Below are 22,071 nucleotides of genomic sequence, written 5' to 3' on the forward strand. Positions count from 1 at the left end.
TGTTAACAAGAAAAAGGATCCGCACATACAGACACACGGACGTCCAAGACAGAACTTTTTTAAACTGTTTTTTAACTAGTTTAAATAACAAAAATGACATCAAAAATATCATGAACGTTAAAAATAGTGTTTTTTCTTAATATGTGTGTGTATGTATTATCTTACAAGTGCAATGTATGATACATAAAGACATTTTAAGTTTGAAAAATCAGATGTTTTGCGCGAAGTGACAGTAGTACCCACCTCAACGCTTCGCTTATGAGGCGTGCAAAATTAAGATATTTATTTGTTAAAATGCATACCGAATAATGTGTGCAATAATATATGTATATGCATGTGTTTTATATTTAATATGTATTTTTTTTTTAGATTATATTTACGTAGATATATCTACGTAAATCACATTATGCACGTACTGTTGAACGCGCTAATTTCAGAAACTAGAGAGTTATAGGTTGAGCTGGTATAGTAAGTAATGGTTAGAATTGAACCATCGTGTTTAGTAGACTGAAAATCAAAAAGAAAAATAAAATTGCATGATAAGCAAGATGTTGCAATTCAGAAAACTTAGATTCTGATAGGAAAAATAATAATATGTTGATATCACAGACAAACACTTTAATTTCACGATAAATAAACGGGGCCGAAAATTGTTTTGAAGTCCATAAACGATAACAGTCCTATAACTCCTTTAAAGGGTGTTATAAAACTGTTATGACTTTGTTTATGGCGGGTTTATCGTTTACAAGTACTTGGACCGTTGACCGAATGAAAATATACCTGACGCCTCCATTTAATGTCTACATTGATTTTGTTTAATAATGTCATGGAGTCTCGAATCGAAGTTCGATTAATTGAATCAAATGAGGAGAAACAAAGTAGGAGAAACTTAGACCGGCTACTCACGTAGTACGTACCTGCAGCAGGGGCAATATTGGGATTGGACCCTTAATTGCCTCCTTAATTATTATGTGTATAGGCAAGCAATTTAGAGAACAACTGAAATTGCTCCGACTGCCGACCAACCGAGATTGTAGGTACCAATATCGCCCCTGCAGCTGCGGCAGGTACGTGAGTAGCCGGCATTATAAAACTGACCACTCCCTATGAGATGCACATTTCAGTTCGTAACTAAATACTAATATTGGGTTTTAGAGTGTGAATAATTTTTTAAATTAAATTCACAGGTAATACAGAACATATACAGAAAGTACTTAGTTAGATAAAAAAAGGAAAATAGCAAAATTAAATGTTACAAAAATAAATAAAACGGACCCTTCTTTAGCTACAAATTTACGTGGCAAACGAACAATTAATTACCTACAGGCGCACCAGTCACCACCACAGAATACGTAGGTACTTTACAATAGTTACACATGGTTGAAAATGATGATTATAAAAAATATAATAAATAATAATGTGAACAACATTTTCAAACTCATTTCTGCTTGTTCAGTGAACACTCTGAAGGACAGCAAAGTCAGCAAATATTACATTTAGCACATTGATGGTCGTGATCGTGTGGTTAGGCGCCCACAGAGACACCTACTCATTGGTATGTTTATTTTTAACATATCTTTAGTATTCGATTCCACGATATTTGTACTTAACCCATTGAGCCCCGAACGGCCCGATCGGTCCACGACACAATAGATTTTCTATTGTGATCATGTTAATAACTTCAGTTTTGAAGTGAAACTTATTTAGGCGCGTTGAGAGTAAAATGTCAAGGTCACGTCATGGCAATACCGTAACGTCATGGAGCAAGGCGACGATTTTGGTACCTATCTTTGAATCTTGCCAAAGAAGTTTCAATTCTGACACATGTTCTCCAGTTCTTCGCATCAATATATTCTTGAATAAAACATAGATGATATCCATATTGTTTGTCAAAGATTATGAAATTGTGTCATAAAATAATTGTTTGCGCGCCGTTGCGTCACGGCCAGCAATTAATCTCTGTCCCGACGAACTTTCATCAAGATTGATTCTCAATTAAGCAGCAAACATGGTGTATAGTTACAGGCTGTGAAGCGTGAAAGATTGGAAATATACTAATGTTATGTTTTTTAACATGTAAAGTATGTTGTGCTTCTGTGCGGTACGGCGAAGTTCGGAAGTGAATTTTTACGTCAGATGTGGATGTGGAATGTTGGATTATATTTTTATGACTTCTAAAAATATAATTAAACACGTTAGGTGCGAAACAGGGCTTGAAACACCCTGTCCGTGTCTCGTCGTTATAGCGGTAGAAAAAAACTTAAACTTCTCTGTCGTGCGGGAGGCATAACTTCCATCTGGTTCAGTGTAGGAAAGTGATAACTATATATCTGAGATGTGCTATTGATTCCTAGTTCAATGGTATACAGACCTTAATACCGGGTTTCTTAGACCTTGTGCCGCACTGAACAAATAAAAATTCTACAGTGCGGAACGAGGTTGCGAACACCTCGTACCCCCGCGCACCTCGTACCGCACCCTAAGCTAGCTTCACGCGGTTAGTGTTGTGCAACGCATTCGTATCGAGACTGAAGCACGCGACGAAGTACGACTGCTGCCGATTATGTCGAAACGTTGCCGAAAAAAGTTAATCAAGGAGGAAGATGAAGAAAAACCGGGTGGTGAAACTCTAAAATCTGAAATCTGAAAAAATTATTACTTGGCCTGTTTTAATGAAAAACATCCATAAGTTTGATAAATAAATACAATTACATAAAATCGATATTTCTTTTCCCATCACTAAATTATATGAAAAGCTGCTATTGTTCAGTGTGGTATGGGGTACATCAGACCCCACATTTTATTTTACCCATAGAATCTAAACTAATTAATCTAACCACGGGCGACGCGACGGTAGATTTGCGTGCAATCAATGCAATGACGTGAATGAATTTATATGCACAATTAAAATAAAAATACATTATCACATACTGTGATCACATATTAATATTATGAATCTATATTTATAAATATTATCAATGATAACACGAATTTGTGAATGTCTACAAAAATAAATCCATACTTACATATATTATTTCTTTGTGAAAAATCTAAAATGAGTAATACGACCTTGATATTATAAGGACTTAGAGTTCATTATCAATCATATAATAAACAGGTAATCTATATAATATAAAGAAACCTAGATAAATTGATAAAAACTTTCTTATCCAGTTGGAAGAAAAAAAGGCAAATAGTCTCAAATATGGATATTGTGTTTCAGAATTCGACGCGAAAACAAATGATGAAATTACATCGTACCGCGTACGATGCTATAAGTAAATGTAAATATTTAAGTATTTATTCTGTAACGCCTATTTACTTATATCTATTAAAAAGCGCATGTTTCTATATAAGTAGGTACCTCTATGTTAGCTTGTATTAAGTATTCTGTGCCAATGTTTAGATTTGTATTCAGGAACATTCCTGAAGACTATGTTCGACCCATAGATAAAAATCTAAATAACAGTGCCTTGTTATTTTGATTTCTATGGTACGACCAAAAATCACGAAAGTTCTAGTTCGATTTAAATATTGAAATATTGTTATTAGTCCGGGAATAATTATGGTCTAGAAATATACTATTGAATAAACGCTGTGCATCGGAAAGTAGAAAAACTTAGTCCAAACTACACTAGGTACTATTTTAGTACCTAGACTTCTACTTTTATTTTTTATCTGTGCCACCACCAATCAACATTCATTGCATAGATATATATTTAAATTTTAGATTAGATTTTTAAAATACGACATACATTTCAATATAATGTCGGAAATAAGAAAGCACTATTAAATATGTAATCTAAGCCATAAAAAGATAAACTGCGTTTGATAAACTGGTTTTATTAATTTATGTGGTAGTTTATTTTGTGGGATTTAAGAATAATCAGACTCAATTAGGGTTTTTAAATAATATTTATTATTGTTACGTACTTACAGTCGTATGCAGGTGCATGGGGTAATTATAAAACTCAGATATTATGTACCTACTTACATAATGCGAGTTGTTATTTTGTACATTTTGAAATGTCTAATTACAATTAATAAATAATAATAATACATTAGGCACGCATAATATCTTGGAATTTGTCAGCTATTTCACACACAAGGCTATTTTTATGTTTTCAAAATATTCTAAATACAAATTAATCATTATAATATCTAGTTACTATGTAATGTTTGGAAATGTATCTATGTAATAATTTTGAAATCATACTCAAGGAAACGATTTCAGATAATTTGGATAAAGAGGGCTACTCACACACCTGCCGCAGGGGCAATACCGGTTGCACGGCAGTCGGAGCAATTAAAAAACTGCAACTAAGGCTGCAACTGCTTGCCACAGAATAATATCACAGTATTACAAAAATATATGTAATATCGAGTAACTAACGTTACCTAGATACACATTACAATTCCAATATTGACCCAGCGGCAGGTACCTACGTGAGTAGCCGGCTTAAGAAGTAGGTAGGGTCAACCGGGGCAAATGCAACTATGGGGCTATGGCAACTAGTTATCATAACTAATTTATTAGAGTTGTTGTAATAAATCGCCACCTATGATTCAATAACTCAACGACTAATAAATCTTACAAGTAATAGATGGTGCCCCTACGATGAAAACTATTTGATTGATAGGCCATTGTGTCAAACCGCTATTTTGAAGTTGGTGTGCGTAAAAACAGGTGTCGAGTTTTGCAGACAAAAAAATTGTTTAGTAGTGATTTTTTGCAGGTGTTTTTGATTGGACACGATTATCACAAGCCGTTAAGCATATTTCATTTATATTTTTAGTGCGTTAGTTGACTCTATTTTGTGTTATTGATGCAGTTACAATTGCCTCATGAAAATTTCACTGTGGGGTTATTGCAACTGTGAGGTTAGTTACAATAGCCCCTTATATTTTTGTATGAAACTAAAAACACTAGTGATGTGACAGTGTCGATATTTTTATTATGTATCCTTCTTGGTAGTCAAAATATACTTTCTTTATGATTAATTAAAGAAGAACCATCGATTATTTCTTCGATATTATACCCAGAGACGGGTTCATAAGTAAAATTCAAATTAGATAAAGCGTGGTTAAAGAATATAAGTAACTAAAAACGATAGGTAGGATAGTTCTGTGATTGTTCAAGTAATTTTTAGTAAACGGTTGATTAACTAATAAACGTATTTTGTTTGGTTTACGTTTTTAACAATATTTAACACAAAGAATATTATTTGTTCTGACCAAAAACTAAAATTGACTTAGTAGGTAGTACACTGTTATTTTTTTTTTTGTTGCGATTTAAAGTGGTAAATCAAAGTAGGTACATGAGTTTTTCCTCTAAATAATGCGGCGCCATCTACGATCGCAACGTTATTGTATAGATAACGTTATTGTATATATATATATATAGAATAATAAAAATATATCGATGAATAAGTTTTTTGCATTCCCCACACTAATTCTCTAACAAATAGTTGCATTTGCCCCACAATCAGAAAAATAAGATTTTTCCTGAAAACTCGTCCTTGCTACACGGTAATCCAGTTCAAAATCCTATGAATAACATGAAATCTCATAAATATATTCTATATTCGTTGTTTTATATGAAATAGAAGAAGAGCTATGGCAGTTAGTTGCATTTACCCCCGACTAGGGGTTAATGTAACTTTTTCTACCAATTTTAGGAAATATTCTCACTACCAGTTATTTATAAGACTACTGTATTGCTTGATTGGTTGAAAATAATCTTGAATAAATACAAAAATCACTAAATGGGTCAAACAAATGACCAAATATAAAAGGAGATAACTGCAACCGATCAAACTTGAAACTTGTTATTTTTTAGTTGCATTTGCCCCGGTTGACCCTATACGATACAAAATTGCCAATGCATAAATATTTATAAACATAAGTTTTATTTTAGCACTAGAGCGTTAATCATCAATCAATATCGAAAAATATGATTTAAGGTGATGAATTAATTTTTCTAACATTTACGGCCCTTTTTAAACCTTCGTAATTTTTATATTATTAAAGTTGTCGTGATGAAAATTCTTGACAAGAAAGTTCAATAGTAACACAATACGTCTACCGTTTTAGAAACATGATTCCATGATATTTTCTCGATAGAAAAAAAATACAAAGTTCTCATTGTTATTTTTTTATAATCTCTGGCATCTTCAAAATAACAAACGTAAAGTTACGACTTTTTGGATATTAACTATAAAATATACAACCTATACGTCTACCGATTTAGAATTTTGAAATATGCGATGGTTTTGAAATAAACAAGAAATACTTGAAATTAGCGCGCGACCAGCCAATATAGCGAGAGCCGCCCTGTATCTTCCTACCCCGATCGCTGCACGAGTCATTCCCGCTACGGCCGTCACACGGGGAACTTGTGTCGCTCGCGCAATCGTAAAAAAGGGTGACAACACGATAAGACAAAATGAGACAAATGGGGACAATAAAGAAAATAAGAAGAAGAAACATAAAGGTTGGAGGAAAAAGAATGCTTACAATTGGAACAAATTAATGAAGTAAGTTGGTTTTATTTTAAATTTGATGATAATTGTATTATAGACGATGTTTGATATGTACCCCTGTTTTAAGTACATAACGAATGTGTAAGATATTTTCATTTATAGCATAGATAATCTTTTCAGAAATCCGGAATCCAGAAGGAAAATAAACCCACTGATTGTTCACAATGTGAACCCACTCCTTCGTAAGTACCTTTATTCAGTCAAAAATGTATGTTATCAACGTTCTACTGGTTTTATCGCATGATTCCATTTTTAGCAAAAAGCAACAAAGTGCAAAGAAATAAAAAATCATGGTGAACTTAGTGGAAGTATGGCGGACATAATATGGAACAGGAGCTCATTGGAGTAGTATTATATTTAAAAAAAATACGAAATAATTTCAAGAATTACATTTCTTAGAAGGTGGTAGATAAGTATGTTGTATAAAGAATTTGATGTTGATATTTATTTCATTTATACTTACTACACCTGTGCGGGAAATTGCTTAGTAATAAAACAGGTTTATATTCATATTTACATAGTAATGTGAGTTTTCATTTCGAAAAATTTTGTGTAAGTATATTAAATTGAGTTCCTGGGTAATCTGGAAACACAATTGGGCCCGGAAGATGGCGCTGCAGTCACTCCTCCTAATGACATGAACCGATTTGGATGAATATTTGTGTGCACATTTCATTTTTGTGGGATGATTGGTTGATTCGCTTTCACATTAGCTAATATTATGTATTTTTGTTGTTAGAAAGTAAACTTAATTTAATGTTTATAATACATTATTATTGGTATAAATAAGCCAGTGTTCGTCTCACATTGCTGTACCTGCCTACCTACCCTACCAGGGCCTAACTTTGTTCTGGCTATTTTATTTTGATTATTTGTAATGAATAATTACAATTATAATAGAGTGCAAAAAATAAATACATGCGTCAATATATTTTGTGTTTTTTTTTAAACAATTTTTTTATTTAAAAAAATATCATTCCGACCGCGGCTTTGCCCGCGTGGAATTAGGTTATATCGTGAATCCTGTTTTATCCCACAGAAGTGTTCAGTTCGGATAAAAAGTATCCTATGTGTAAATCCAGGCAATTAGCTATATTTTATCAAAATTGGTAATGTAGTCTTGACGTGATTAAGTAACAACTAACAAAAAAATATACAAATTAACATCCAAAGTTTCGCATCAGTTTTACTGTATTAGTGATATCTTCCACTCTTGACTTTGACTGAGAAGAATTAGGGTTTATAACTTCTTTCAGAAATAGTACCTTTCATTTCTGGGCATGATGTAATATCTACGTCAGCATCAAATTCTATCTAAATCAATTCAGTAGTCCGCGTTATTGAGTACCATTTCATTTTTTCAGAGTAACAATATTTTTTGTTATTTTAAAGATTATTTATAACCTGTATTATTTTGTAATAAAGTAAACATTACGAAATAATAATAATTATTAATAATGTCTAAGTAGTTGTTGGAAAGAAGATGATTTGTTTATAAGCAAGAAAATAAAACCAATAAATCAACAATTGAATAAATGTATAACAATATTATAACTGTATGACGACTCCATACATGTTTGTCCCGAGTCGGCCAGCGGCAGCGCGGCGAGTTTGCAAGAATGACTTCGCGCACACCGGCGTTCGCGATAGCGAGCTATTAGACTCCGCCCGCCAAGCAGTGGATTTTTTTTTGTGTATCGTCTTAATACAAATTCCTCAGACGTCCATAAAATTTCCACTCTCACCAATCTTTTTGGATATCTTCCAAAGCCCTGTAATGTAAACTGTGGTCTGTATTCAATTATGAAGTATGTGGTGTAAAAAACTGTTATTTTATGAGTCGTAAAATATTTATTACTTACCTATCTCTATGAGATATTTGGATAGAATTTACTTACTAAATATTTTGTTGCCTAGGAATGTTGAATAAGAATGTATTATTCTACTGGTATTGCTTGTAAAAAATGTTATAAAATATTTATAAACTATACCTACCCGCTGATCCCGGCTCCGCCCGGATTTTTCAGAGATGATGTTGTTTTCTGTTGCTTTACAAAAATTAGAAAAAGATTTAATCATAAAAAGGGAAAACAGACTAGGTATATCTATGGCCTGGACCGGAGGCCAGTGTCTGCAGAGGGATTTATGGGCTGATATTGTTATTATGCAATTCATAAACAATTAAAGAAAATAAACGTATAAGTAAGTAAGTATTATATTTATAGAAATAATAAAGTATCTATCCAAAGTTGGGTATTTAATATTTATTTAGAACTAGCGGTCCGCCCCGGCTTCGCCCGTGGTACATGTTTACGTTTTCTCTACATAAAAACCATCCTCGTACTTCAAGGAATATAATAAAAAAAGAATTATCGAAATCGGTTCAGCCGTTCTCGAGTTATGCGCTTACCAACACATTTTGCGATTCATCATCACTACATAGTATAAAACAAAGTCGCTTTCCCTGTCCCTATGTCCCTATGTCCCTATGTCCCTTTGTACGCTTAAATCTTTGAAACTACGCAACGGATTTTGATGCGGTTTTTTTTAATAGATAGAGTGATTCAAGAGGAAGGTTTATATGTATAATAACATCCATTAAATAGTGGAGAAGTACTGTTATTTTTGAGGTTTCTAATGTGATGTCGTAAAAAATTACATTTTCTCCGCTTACATTGCAAACGCAGGCTGAACCCTACGAGTTTTATCAAAATAATGTACTAAGTATTATACACATTGAAAAGGTCTAAAGAAAAGTCCGCGATGGTATATGTCTATCTCTTATGGATAACCCACAATAACTTTTTTTTGTCATTTACTTTTTACGACAAATAATGGCTAATTTTCGATGCGATTTTAACGAATACAGCATTAATCCTTAACCAATTAAATACCTTGAATACATTGTTCATTTAATATAGATCTATATGGCCCTTTACATCGTTTGATTTAAGTGAATATTTTCGAAGATATTACAGATTTAAAAATTGCGGGACGTAGCGTTTGCGGCGGTACCGGCCGCGCGGGTGTGCGTTACCCAGGCAAAATGTTTTGCTTTAGAGAGATGAGACTTAAACAAATAATTAGTGTATCATGAGGAGCAATTTGTTTACTAATAGCAAAATTTGTTTGAATTGTAGTTTTTAAGTTATTTAAGAAAAACAAATTTTGCTGGAGTAACGTTTGAAACGTTACCCAGGCAAAATTGTCTTTCAAAAATTAGTTTCAGCACGGAACCAAATACATGAATAGATAGCTTTTGTTGAGTAGTAAATGTTTATAAATAGCAAAATTTGTGTGTGGTATAGTTCTTTAGTTATTTAAGATTTTGCTGCGGTAACGTTTTGGGATTTCCCAGATCTCGAAAACGGCTCAACGCAGAAGTTTGAAAAAAATACCAATAAAAGACCTTAATTTGTTTAAATTTGTTTAATCATTAGTTTTTGATTTGGTTGACGTAAACCAATGTAATTAAATGGTTTCAAAAATCAGAAGAAGCGGGTTTACATGTAAACCAATACACTTATAACCAAATAAACAGCTGTAAAAAATACCCGTGGTTCGACGCTTGTTTACAGCAGACATTTTAGATTTCATACTTTACACGTTAAGAAGATAAAAACAAATTTGATTTATTTTAGACTGGTCGTACTTTAGCGATCGAATACGCAGTTCCCATAACATTAAGAAACATGGCATACTTTAAACAAATTAAAATGATTCATGAAAATTCTTTCCTGTTAATTTCAGCCTTGAATTACGGCTCTAATGAAAGTTATCTCAAAAACAAGAATATGTCAGCAATTCTCTAATAAGCCGACCAAATTGAAAAGGTCACGTAAAAGCGACTGCACCGTACGTACGGGTAATCTTCGCAAATTAGCAGCTTGGTAACCGATGTTTTGTACAGTTAAGCAGAAAAACGTTATTCGTGAAGCCGATTTTTTTATATTTTTTAAGTGCAGTACCATATTACACAATTTTTACTAGTTAATAAAAGTGTAATATCATAGTGTATAATTTATAGTGTGATTTAAAACAATACAAACATATATACATGTAGCTATATTTTTAGTACTTAATTTGTTGTTTCTGTTAAACCTAAAACTAAGTAACACGTAACAAAACTCAAAAATGTTGATGCTAAGGCAAAGCAATACATATAATTTGTATGAGACTGATTTTTTAAATAAAAATAATGAATCTTAACCATTTTATTATTTTAACTAACCTGACCAGAAAACTTTTGTATTCAACTGTACTAACAAAACATCTATATTATCCTGTTCATTTCAGATGGTTGCGCTTATGTATGGTGCGGTCGCTTTTATGTGACCTTTTCAATTTGGTCGGCTCATTAGAGAATTGCTGACATAATCTTGTTTTTGAGATAACTTTCATTAGAGCCGTAATTCAAAGCTGCAATTAACAGGAAGGAATTTTCAGGAATCATTTTAATTTGTTTAAAGTATGCCATGTTTCTTAATGTTATGGGAACTGCGTATTTGATCGCTAAAGTACGACCAGTCTAAAATAAATCAAATTTGTTTTTATCTTCTTAATGTGTAAAGTATGAAATCTAATATTTCTGATGTAAACAAGCGTCGAACCACGGGTATTTTTTACAGCTGTTTATTTGGTTATAAGTGTATTGGTTTACTTGCAAACCCGTTTCTTCTGATTTTTGAAACCATTTAATTACATTGGTTTACGTCAACCAAATCAAAAACTAATGATTAAACAAATTTAAACAAATTGAGGTCTTTTATTGGTATTTTTTTCAAACTTCTGCGTTGAGCCGTTTTCGAGATCTGGGAAATCCCAAAACGTTACCGCAGCAAAATCTTAAATAACTAAAGAACTATACCACACACAAATTTTGCTATTTATAAACATTTACTACGCAACAAAAGCTATCTATTCATGTATTTGGTTCCGTGCTGAAACTAATTTTTGAAAGACGATTTTGCCTGGGTAACGTTTCAAACGTTACTCCAGCAAAATTTGTTTTTCTTAAATAACTTAAAAACTACAATTCAAACAAATTTTGCTATTAGTAAACAAATTGCTCCTCATGATACACTAATTATTTGTTTAAGTCTCATCTCTCTAAAGCAAAACATTTTGCCTGGGTAACGCACACGCCGCGCGGCCGCCCGGCTATCGGGCGAGTCGAGCGGGCCGCTATGTTTTTAATTTTATATACAACGTTCACAGTTTTTCTGTAGTGTATTTTGTATCAGCATTGCACCCGTGCGAAGCCGGGGCGGGTCGCTAGTTTTTATATATAAAGAAGTTATATAGTGTTTTAATGATCGAGGATTATAGTTCATCGTCCTTATAATATATCATAATGGACGTAATATGTACCTACATATAAATAACATTGGAATCCAAATAACTTTACAGATAAAAATAACAAAGGTTCTTTTGTTTAAATGAATAACCATATATTTTTATTGATTGATATCTGTAATCTCTATGTTTGATCTGTTTAACCTCAAATACCAAGTCCAATAGGACATTTACTGACAAAATGTCGATACTGTGTATACTGTATAGCATAAGAATTAATAATTAACTACCTACATAATAGGTATTTAAAACAAAAAAGGTCAAAACATCGAAATATGAAAAACTCATTACGCAGTCGAAGTCGCGGCTTTCAGCTAGTTCAATACATATAAAGCTTACTCTAAGACCTCATTCGCACGAGAGTTAAAAAAGCGTTGCGTTAAAACCCGGCGTTGGCGCTTTTTAAACGTTCTCTCTGTGGTTGTTCATACTAACGCTTTAAAATCACTCATGTCTCGTCTCTGGCTTCAGTAAGACGTGGAAATGGTTTCTGCTAAAATAATTACGTAATGTCAGTTGCGTAATATCTTTATGATATTTATATTATTATATTTGCTTAGAATTCCTCGGAAAGTTTGTTCTTAATAAACTACTTGTAGGTACCTACTTAGGTATTTGTTCAAACTCGTCATCGATAAACATGTTACTTAAAGGAATATGATAAAAATACCTACTGTTTTAATTTTTATATGTTAGGTATATTTGAAAGAAAGAAAGAAAGAAAGATTGGCACTAGCGATTTGTGTTATTAAAAGACGAAAAAGAAAACAAAAGGCATTCTGGGTACATCCTCTGAATGAACAGAGATACTTAAAAGGGCAGTTTGTGACACTGTACGAAGAGTTAAGGCAATACCCCGGAATTTTTTTAATTATTTTCAAATGTCTATAACGATTTTGAATACAGGAACGGACGAGACTCCACATCTATAATTAATAGTTCGGGATCAACAATCCACGACATCGTATCGATTTTCTGATGATTATAAGCACAACAAACACGTGCTACCGCTGAGCGAGCGTGCGGCATACTGAACGCAGCGCCGGCGCTTTTTTAGCGCTCGTCTGAATAATAGTAAGAAGTTTCCTATGGTCTATTTTATTTAACGCCCAACGCCGAGCGTTGAAAATAGAACACTGCGCGATAAAAAAGCGTCGCGCTTTAAAAGCGCTGACGTGTGAACATATACTTGGGAATGCATTTGTTCTATTTGGACGCTTTTTTAACGGACGTTAAAAAAGCTCTCGTGTGAATGAGGTCTAAAAAGCGCGAAAGCTGGTCAATCATCAACATCACATCAGCGAATACAGATAAATAATATACGTCCATGTATACACCATTCAAAAACATTTATTTAAAAATAAACAGCGCAATAAATCCTCCGCATTTGCGCAGATAATATAAATAGTATCACATAAGTGATAATTACTTGTGCTTGTCTTTCAGGACGTCTGAAAAAAAACAAATTTATTCCTTCAGTGTTCCGCCATCCGCGTAACCGAACGTACGTCGCGCGTCGCTCGTTATAGCATTGTGATAAATACGATAATAAAACGCTTAAACGGAATTAGTGGCTAACGAATTGTATTTGTTTTCACATTAAAATATAGAGTATTTTTAAGAGTCATGTTTTAAAATTTATCATTTGGCGGGAATTATTATTAATCGAATAGACATGTGATAATATTGGTTATTTTGGTGGGAAAAATAAATATGAATTAAACAGACTGTGCGTGAAAATGAATCTTCTGTACATTTTATTTCCTTCTTGGAAGCATATTTTGGTGGCGTGTATTTATATTTTCGGTAAGTTGTTATTTATTATGCTTATATTTTTGGTATTCTTAATTTAAATATGTTTTATTTATTATTCCTTCTAAAATTAACTTTTACTAAATCCTTTACCAAGAATGTAAAAAATTAATCATGAGAATTAAATTATTTTTGTTTTGCCCTATAAATATGATCTGAAAAAAACTACCTCTAGGTAATAGTTGCCTAGATTGAACGAGCTGACCTTGGGAGCATAATATTATATTAATCGTTATTGAAGTTTTTCCGCGTAAGTAAATGTATCTACCAACTATCTATAAATCTTATAATATATGGGTGATTATACAAAAATGGGGTAACTCGATGTCACCAGCCAATTTAAACAAAGTCTTATTATATTTTATTCAAATAACAATCTATTTTAAAACAATGAAGCGTCCTTTATTTGGTCACTCAATTTCACTTCTTTATTTAAAATACAAATGAATAAAAAAAATAAATTAATACCTCAAATGTCAGTACTTTGGCATGTCACAACTCCGAAAACCAACAATCAAGTGACTATCGTTTAAACATTATCATCGATTTAAGAAAACTTACAAAAACACTACAATCTTTGATGTACATAGTATTATATACTACAAATTTCATAACGCAATGTTTTCCATTTTATTTAAAAAATAAAATTAAACTTTGTCATCGTTTTCACTAGTCAGTCCGTTGTGTGTTTTTTAAATTCGAAATTCTCGCTAAATATCACCAAGTCGAGGTCAAATCCCTGTCTAAGTATTAATGTTGGTAATGAAGTTACTTGTGCACCGCATATTTTGACGGCCGTCATAACTGTACCAGCGCTAGGGTTGTGTTTGTCCTCTAAAATCTTGCTGCGCCAGTCAACATTTCAGTCCTATGGTGAGTCGTTATTTTATTGTTAATCCGATTTTTATTTTCATTTATAAATGGTTAACTATGATTTGTAAAAATATAGTTTGTTGATATTAGAAATTAGGCAAAAAAACATAATTTGTGATTATAACCTCATATTCAGTCCCTTTTCATCAATCCGCTGGCATCAGTCCTTTGTCAGATATCGTGCCAGAGGACTGACGCGACCCCATAGTACTGATGATTCTGTCGTTTTTGAGAACTTTTATCTTGATTGCTATTGGTATAAGCATTTCTATTTTATATTTCAGTTTAAAACATCATGCGCCACGCTAAAAGAACCTGAATTTGACTAGGGAAGAAACATTTAAGAAAGAGTAGCAAAGAAAAGAGCTATTGAAACAAACTACTAATAATTTTATTAAAAAAGATCTTATTTTATTTTAATTATTGATTTTGATGCTTTCAGGGCATAGCTTTTTATATTTATCAGATAAATACGTATACGTATATTACTGTGAAGTAAAATTACCTCAAAATAACATAAAAGTTAATTAATATACTTAATAACATTATAAAAATGTCAAGGGGCTCTTATGAAAACTCAGATGAGACTTTCATTCGAGACTTTGGTTTTTAATTTTACTATAATTAGTACTTTTAACATAAATATTGGTAGATTTTTAGGGCTACGAACCTCAAAAGGAAAAAACAGAACCCTTATAGGATCACTTTGTTGTACGTTTGTCTGTTAAGACGTTTTTTTTGGAACGCGTGGAGGTATCAATCTGAAATTTATATTGGATACTCAAGATTAAGAACCCTTGGGGCTGTAAAAAAATCAAACTTATAACGCAACGCAATCAAAAGATACCTACATCCGTTAATACTGCAAATTTCCGCAAAATTAAATATTCGCAAGGGAATAAAAAACACACAGGATGCTTGCAGTGTATACAGTCTACTATAAACTGCTATATAGTTTACTTCTACTTGGTAAATAGCAACGTCTTTATAACACAGATAAGGAAAAATTGCTAAAAGTGTAAATTTTTAGTTACAAACATAATAAAAAATAGGTTTTTTAGGACTCCAACTCGCACTTGGCCGTTTTTTTGTTTCTTTTGTTTGTGAATTACTTGAAATATCAAGTAAAACTAAGTCAAAGTAGAAAAAGTTAAGTAAGAGAGTAAGAATATTCACGTAGCGTTAAATGTCAGAAGGCTGTTTTGAAACTTGAGACATTGTTTTTTCCCAGTATCACATATTATTAATTATCATTTTTAAACGTAACTAAGTGATTTTAATACTTAAAAGACATGTGCCATTATTAAAACTGAGAGATTTGTAGTAATTTTCATTCAATTTCTTTAAGAATATTACAAAATTGTGTTTTTATCAGTACCATGTTAGCCTCGTCAGTCCCCTGGAGGCCAATGTCAGAAAATTTAAAATATCTCACAATCTACTTAAAAAACTGGCTGGCCCGATTTGGAACAATATATTCATTAGATTAGCTATCATATACACCCTAATTTGTAACAATCTGATATAAAAAATATAGTAAACAAAATATCCTCAAAAGTTACCCCATTTTTGTATAATCACCCATATATATAAATCTCGTGTCACAATGTTTGTCCTCAATGGACTCCTAAAACACTTAACCGATTATAATAAAATTCGCACACCATGTGCAGTTCGATCCAACTTGAGAGATAGGATAGTTTAAACATATAGGTACCACGGGCGAAGCCGGGGCGGACCGCTAGTAAATATATATATTTTGATAATTTATAAAGTACCTAAGTATTAGATAAACGGAAATAACATGTATGATGAAAATAACGACAAAAAAAATAATTGAAAGTATTTTAATCCTTGTTGGTTTTACAATTACATATATGCGTTATCAATTATCTTAAGTACTGAGATTTATCTTTATAACGTTGCAGTTGCTATGTAACCGAAATGATATTACAAGTAAAAAGGTAGGTAGATAAGCTAAGCGCTCCGGAAGTGGCCCGTGGAAATGTGGCTAATTAGCAACATTCTACTTCAGTAATTGTCCCTTTTCGATCCCGATATTTCATAATCATGCCATTTCGCTTTGAAGTCTAATCTGCAACTATCCTACTCATATTGTAACTAGATTTCCGCCCCCGTCTACGCTTGCGTTTTCAAGTTTAGTGGTATTTGCGTGAAATAATGTTTATTACTCTTTCACGTAAATATTACAGAACCGAATACAATTAAATTTGGTATATAGGTATCTGAAGACCCAGAATAAGACATAGGCTACTTTTTATCCCGGAAGTCCCATAGGAACGAGAACTATGCGGGATTTTCTTTGAAAACGCGGGCGAAGCCGCGGTTGGAAATCTAGGTGTATCTAACATATAAGTACCTACTTAACATAAAAATATGCTTTTGGTAAAAATAAATGAATTAAAAGTCTAAATCAAAATACCAATGCAATAAACAAAGTAAAACAATTATTTACTATTACATATTTTGATTCTGGTTTTACTAAATAAGGCTAGGCTATAATTATTATGTACATAATTATAATATGGAGATATTTATAATGGCGCCGGTACCTGCAGTATTAAATGAGTCATGATAATATTAAATACATGCTAATTGCTAATACATTAATAGCTTACAAGAACATACTGTTTATGGAGTTTTAAATACAATATACAGTATTGCATGTATCTAAAAGATAGACAAAAAAAGTAATTATATAAAAAAATAACGTTTATTAATTCATATCCTTTTACATAGGCTTATACATAGTCTTATTAACAAAAAAAAGTATAAGTAGGCAAATAGGTACTTAGATAAGCTTTAATTCTACATTCCCAGAATCTGGAAATAGTCGTTTGCAAATTATTTAAAACTATGTTTTAAGAAGGGAGGAGCTTTTACCAGAAATCTATACTAATATTATAAAGTTGAAGAGTTTGTTTGTTCGTTTGAACGCGCTAATCTCAGGAACTACTGGTCCGATTTGAAAAATTCTTTCGGTGTTAGAAAGCCCAATTATCGAGGAAGGCTATAGGCTATATATCTTCACGGTAAGACCAACAAGAGCGGAGCAATGCGGGTGAAACCGCGGGGAACAGCTAGTTCTTTATACAATCCAAACAAGGAAGATTCAACAAATTATTTATGTATTCATACAATAACTTAACAGCTTTCGTGTTTAGTTTATATTTAAAAATTAAAATATGAAAATAAAGCACAATTTTCATTTAACACTTAAGTTTAAAAAAATTTGTTTCCTCATATATTTGTATAAATTATTTTTTAAGCTAAAACCCTTACATCCGCGTTAAACTGCGTAGTTACAAAATTTTTGTGTGCCTGTTTGTTTTTCGTATATAAATTGTGTTGACACACCGTGACTGACATATTATAGAGAATCAACGTGATAACGTTCAAAGAAACCGACCAAAGTACTTACATGAATACAAAAACATATTGTAGTTGAAAAATTTTGTGGATTAATTGAAGCAGGATAATGCGTAACGAGATACTTATAAGTAAGTGTAGGTAGTATAAAATAAATCTTGTGTGGAGCGCTATTTAATCAGTCACTAAGAAAAAGCTAAGCTTAGCAAAGCTTGCGCTATAAATACCAATATTGCATACTTATTTTAGTAATTAACTATAATAAATTAATTAATTGAAGGAAATAAGTTGTAGAAATAATAACTAATAGTACATATTAGGACATTGTACCTATCTGATAATTAATGTTGAATATTGAATCAAAAGACGTTACTTTACCAATTATTTCTTTTAACAATAATACAATAACTAGTTAATTATTATTCTCACATATATTATATTTTTAAATATTATCGAATATGATTCTGAAATGCAACTAGCACGTGCGCGTATATTTATAATTGTAATAAAGTTACAATTTACGTTTGCAAGACAATCATTGGATTTCGTTTCATCGTCGGATGTAGATCATAAAAAAATGTTTTGCATATTGAAAATATATTCGTATATTTATTCAACATTTATTGCACGCCTCATAAGCGAAGCGTTGAGGTGGGTACTACTGTCACTTCGCGCAAAACATCTGATTTTTCAAACTTAAAATGTCTTTATGTATCATACATTGCACTTGTAAGATAATACATACACACACATATTAAGAAAAAACACTATTTTTAACGTTCATGATATTTTTGATGTCATTTTTGTTATTTAAACTAGTTAAAAAACAGTTTAAAAAAGTTCTGTCTTGGACGTCCGTGTGTCTGTATGTGCGGATCCTTTTCCTTGTTAACACGATAGCGACCGAAATACTTTACTAATCGAGTCTTTTTTTTTCTCATACGCTTGAGTATGCTCAGGAATAGAACCCTTTCATTTTTCAGGGTCTGATTCGATGTGGTTTAATTGTTATTAAATAAACAAAAATAATAATTAATAAATATTTATTAAAAAAAAAAATTATGAGGCGTGCACTTTTGGATTTTCCAAATTTTCATCAACATATTTTCATTCTTCATCAAATTATACAGGATATCCTACTATTGGTATACTAAGCGCGAAGGAACTTGTAGTTTTGCATACACTGATCACGTAAAAAATACTTAAACAACAAAATTACGCTAAAATATTTTTGCTAAATTTTTCCTAAAAATCCACATGTTTTCTTCTCTATAGCTTCGCGCAGCCGGCATATTATACCGCTTCTCTAAAGTGAGCATTTTGTCTATGCTCACGTGCGGGTGGCAAAGTTGGGCGGGTTGCTTGTTATGGGTATACACATAGAGTTTCAAGAATTCATCTATTTTTGTCTTGCGGGCTTTACGAGTAAAACGTCTCAAACCTAACTTTACTCAGACTGCGGAGTTTGTTTTTCATAATTCAAAGACGTGTCTAATTGTGCAATTATTTTATGAAAAAGTACAACTATTTTATCGTTACAATAAGGAATAAATCAACAACTATATACTACACGTGTAACATACAACATAAATATATGATATTACTTATCTTCTTTCTATATAGATACTTATTTAAAAATCAAATCAATTGATGTTCGTTAATCTCGCTAAAACTCGACAACGGTTGGGCCGATTCACCTGATTCTGATTTTGTTGTGTTTTATGTAGTCCAGGGAAAGTTTATACAGTGAAACTATAAAAAAAAACGCATGATACGAAGTATCCTGGGTCATCTAGTACCTACAAAAACATATTTTTCACAAAGCAATTCAACGTTAAACATTTCACACACAACAGGACGTCTATATATTATCACTAGCGGTCCGCCCCGGCTTCGCCCGTGGTATATATTTAAGTTTTCTCTACATAAGAACCATCCTCGTACTTCAAGGAATTTAATAAAAAAAGAATTATCGAAATCGGTCCACCCGTTAACGCGTGATGCCGTGACCAGGAAAAAGGGGTTCCATTTTTATATATTACTAGCGGTCCGCCCCGGCTTCGGCCGTGGTACATATGAAAAATAGATGTTGGCCGATTCTCAGACTTACCCGATATGCACAGAAAATTTCATGAGAATCGGTCCACCCGTTTCGGAGGAGTATGCAGACTAACATTGTGACACGAGAATTTTATATATAAGATTTATCTCTAGTTTCTAGTATATTTGCCTCACCTACTACAATATTTACGTTACAGCGAATAAAAGCCGTGAAACTACGGGCGGTGAATTAACTCGAGTTTCCTTATTAGAGCTTTTACGAGGTTTGTAGTGGTGCTACGAGTTACGACGTAGCTAAATACTGACAGCCAGGTCTATTGACTATTGGGGACATCGTGTATACGACAATATATCTTATTTTTAAATAATTAGGGATTTAATTGGATTAAACTGTTTGGTACGGTCTTCTATTAGATTGAAAATTACTAAACGCGAAGATGCGCATGAGCTACATTCTATGTGCGTAGATACTTGTCAGTAATAATTCGTTTGTTTTGTTTAGTCTTTATAAATATTTAGTATTTCACATTATTTTATGATATGTTTTGCCGCATGCGTTTAATTTCATTTAAAAGTTATTTTAAACTTGGATTATTCTTACCTACTTACAAATATTATAATCGTGAAATACTGTGTTTTTTAATGGGTTCGTAGGACTGTCACTCACACATCATTGTTAATCATTAAATATTTTAGCACATCATGAGATAAATAAGACGCTTTTCATTCCAAAACAGAAGCTAGTCGCTATTAGGTGCTATCTGCAGTCAGTATAAAAAGTAATAACATCAATAAAATTTCAATCATCTATGACCAGCCCTTGCACTGTTCCATCAATATATCTAAAAATACATTTTTTACATTTATAAAAGGTCGATCGTCTCAAAAGTGCGTCGGACAATAAAACATAATTATATTTTATGTAGTTGGAATGTAATAAAACTACATAAATAACTTGGCAGACTCGATTGAAATGTTTCACTGTTCCCTGTATCAAAACATGTGCTTTACGTTCATCAAACTGACTTTTATAACGATCGCGATGTATTTAATATGAATTATTTAAATAAATTCAGTTGATTGGATTGAAATTTATGGACGTTTCTCTGTGTTTAAAAGTTAAATTCTTAAAGAACTGTATTAACTATTTAATAGTGCAACATTCGCTTGTATGAAAATTTTATTAATGTTTAAAGTTTGCGAGTTTCGTACTCTTTCACGAAAAAACTTCTGCACAGATTTGGATTAAACTTTACAGAAATATGGGGTATACATCAGGATAACACATGAGCTATAGAAATATGTACTTGATTTTGTCCAAACTGGGCGGCAAAGCTAGCATTTTTTTTTTAATTTTAGAAATTACATTTTTCATGATTTAACTCAACGTATGGCCCAATGAATACAGCATTGATTTTCAGTAGGTGGTAGTAGTAGGTAGTAGGTCATTTTCTATACTCCTAGTTATAGGAGTGCCATCTACTTCTAAATTCATTAGATAATTACTATAATTACTTAATTACTAATGCATCGTCGATCCATTAATTACCATTGCTGTTTTTATATTGAGTACGCCTTGAGTGATAAATATAGGCAATCGTTGTTAAGATATCTCTGATAAACGTGAGAAAACTTTTAAAATTTTCACGACATTGCTTTAAATTCGACATATTTCCTAACAACTTTTTAATCCCTGTCAACCACATTCTATTACCTTATCTTTAATCTACAACGGCTAGATACAAAAGACATTTAAAATAAAAAGACGTGTGGCACTCGGGGACTGCCGCGTCAAAGCTATTGCATAGCATGCCTTCAAACCACACCTCCGTGGCCGTCGGAGTGGGGAGCGTGAGGTTTTTTCGTTACGGAATTTCTCGATTCGGTCCCCGCGCTCAAGGCCCGCGATAGAAGCTATGCAATAGCTTAAAAATGTTATTGCTAATAACTTTATACTTATTAATGTTTACAGCTAAAGAATTAAGTATAATAATTAATATATGAATAATATCTGATATGCAGCATCAATTATACTTTC

General features: G+C 32.3%; 2 protein-coding genes and 1 long non-coding RNA gene across 3 annotated transcripts in view; all 3 read left to right on the top strand.

Moving 5' to 3' along the window:
* Cdk12 (Cyclin-dependent kinase 12) overlaps positions 1-22,071 on the top strand; it is a 220,360-nt gene that overhangs the window by 186,028 nt on the left and 12,261 nt on the right. The window lies entirely within an intron of this gene.
* Positions 4,468-5,399, top strand: LOC149483628 (uncharacterized). The gene is made up of 2 exons (XR_016316507.1): positions 4,468-5,284; positions 5,324-5,399. It is a non-coding gene; the product is annotated as an uncharacterized LOC149483628 (long non-coding RNA).
* Lgr1 (Leucine-rich repeat-containing G protein-coupled receptor 1) overlaps positions 13,386-22,071 on the top strand; it is a 36,098-nt gene continuing 27,412 nt past the window's right edge. The window contains exon 1 of the mRNA XM_089702752.1: positions 13,386-13,703. Coding sequence (XP_089558878.1) covers positions 13,637-13,703 — 67 coding nt within the window. The 5' untranslated portion in view covers positions 13,386-13,636. The remainder of the gene's footprint in view (positions 13,704-22,071) is intronic.

The sequence above is a fragment of the Colias philodice genome, chromosome 13, assembly GCF_061535455.1.
Source record: "Colias philodice isolate Cphi_HAF_F1 chromosome 13, ilColPhil1 Martin Lab GWU primary, whole genome shotgun sequence".
Taxonomy (NCBI): domain Eukaryota; kingdom Metazoa; phylum Arthropoda; class Insecta; order Lepidoptera; family Pieridae; genus Colias; species Colias philodice.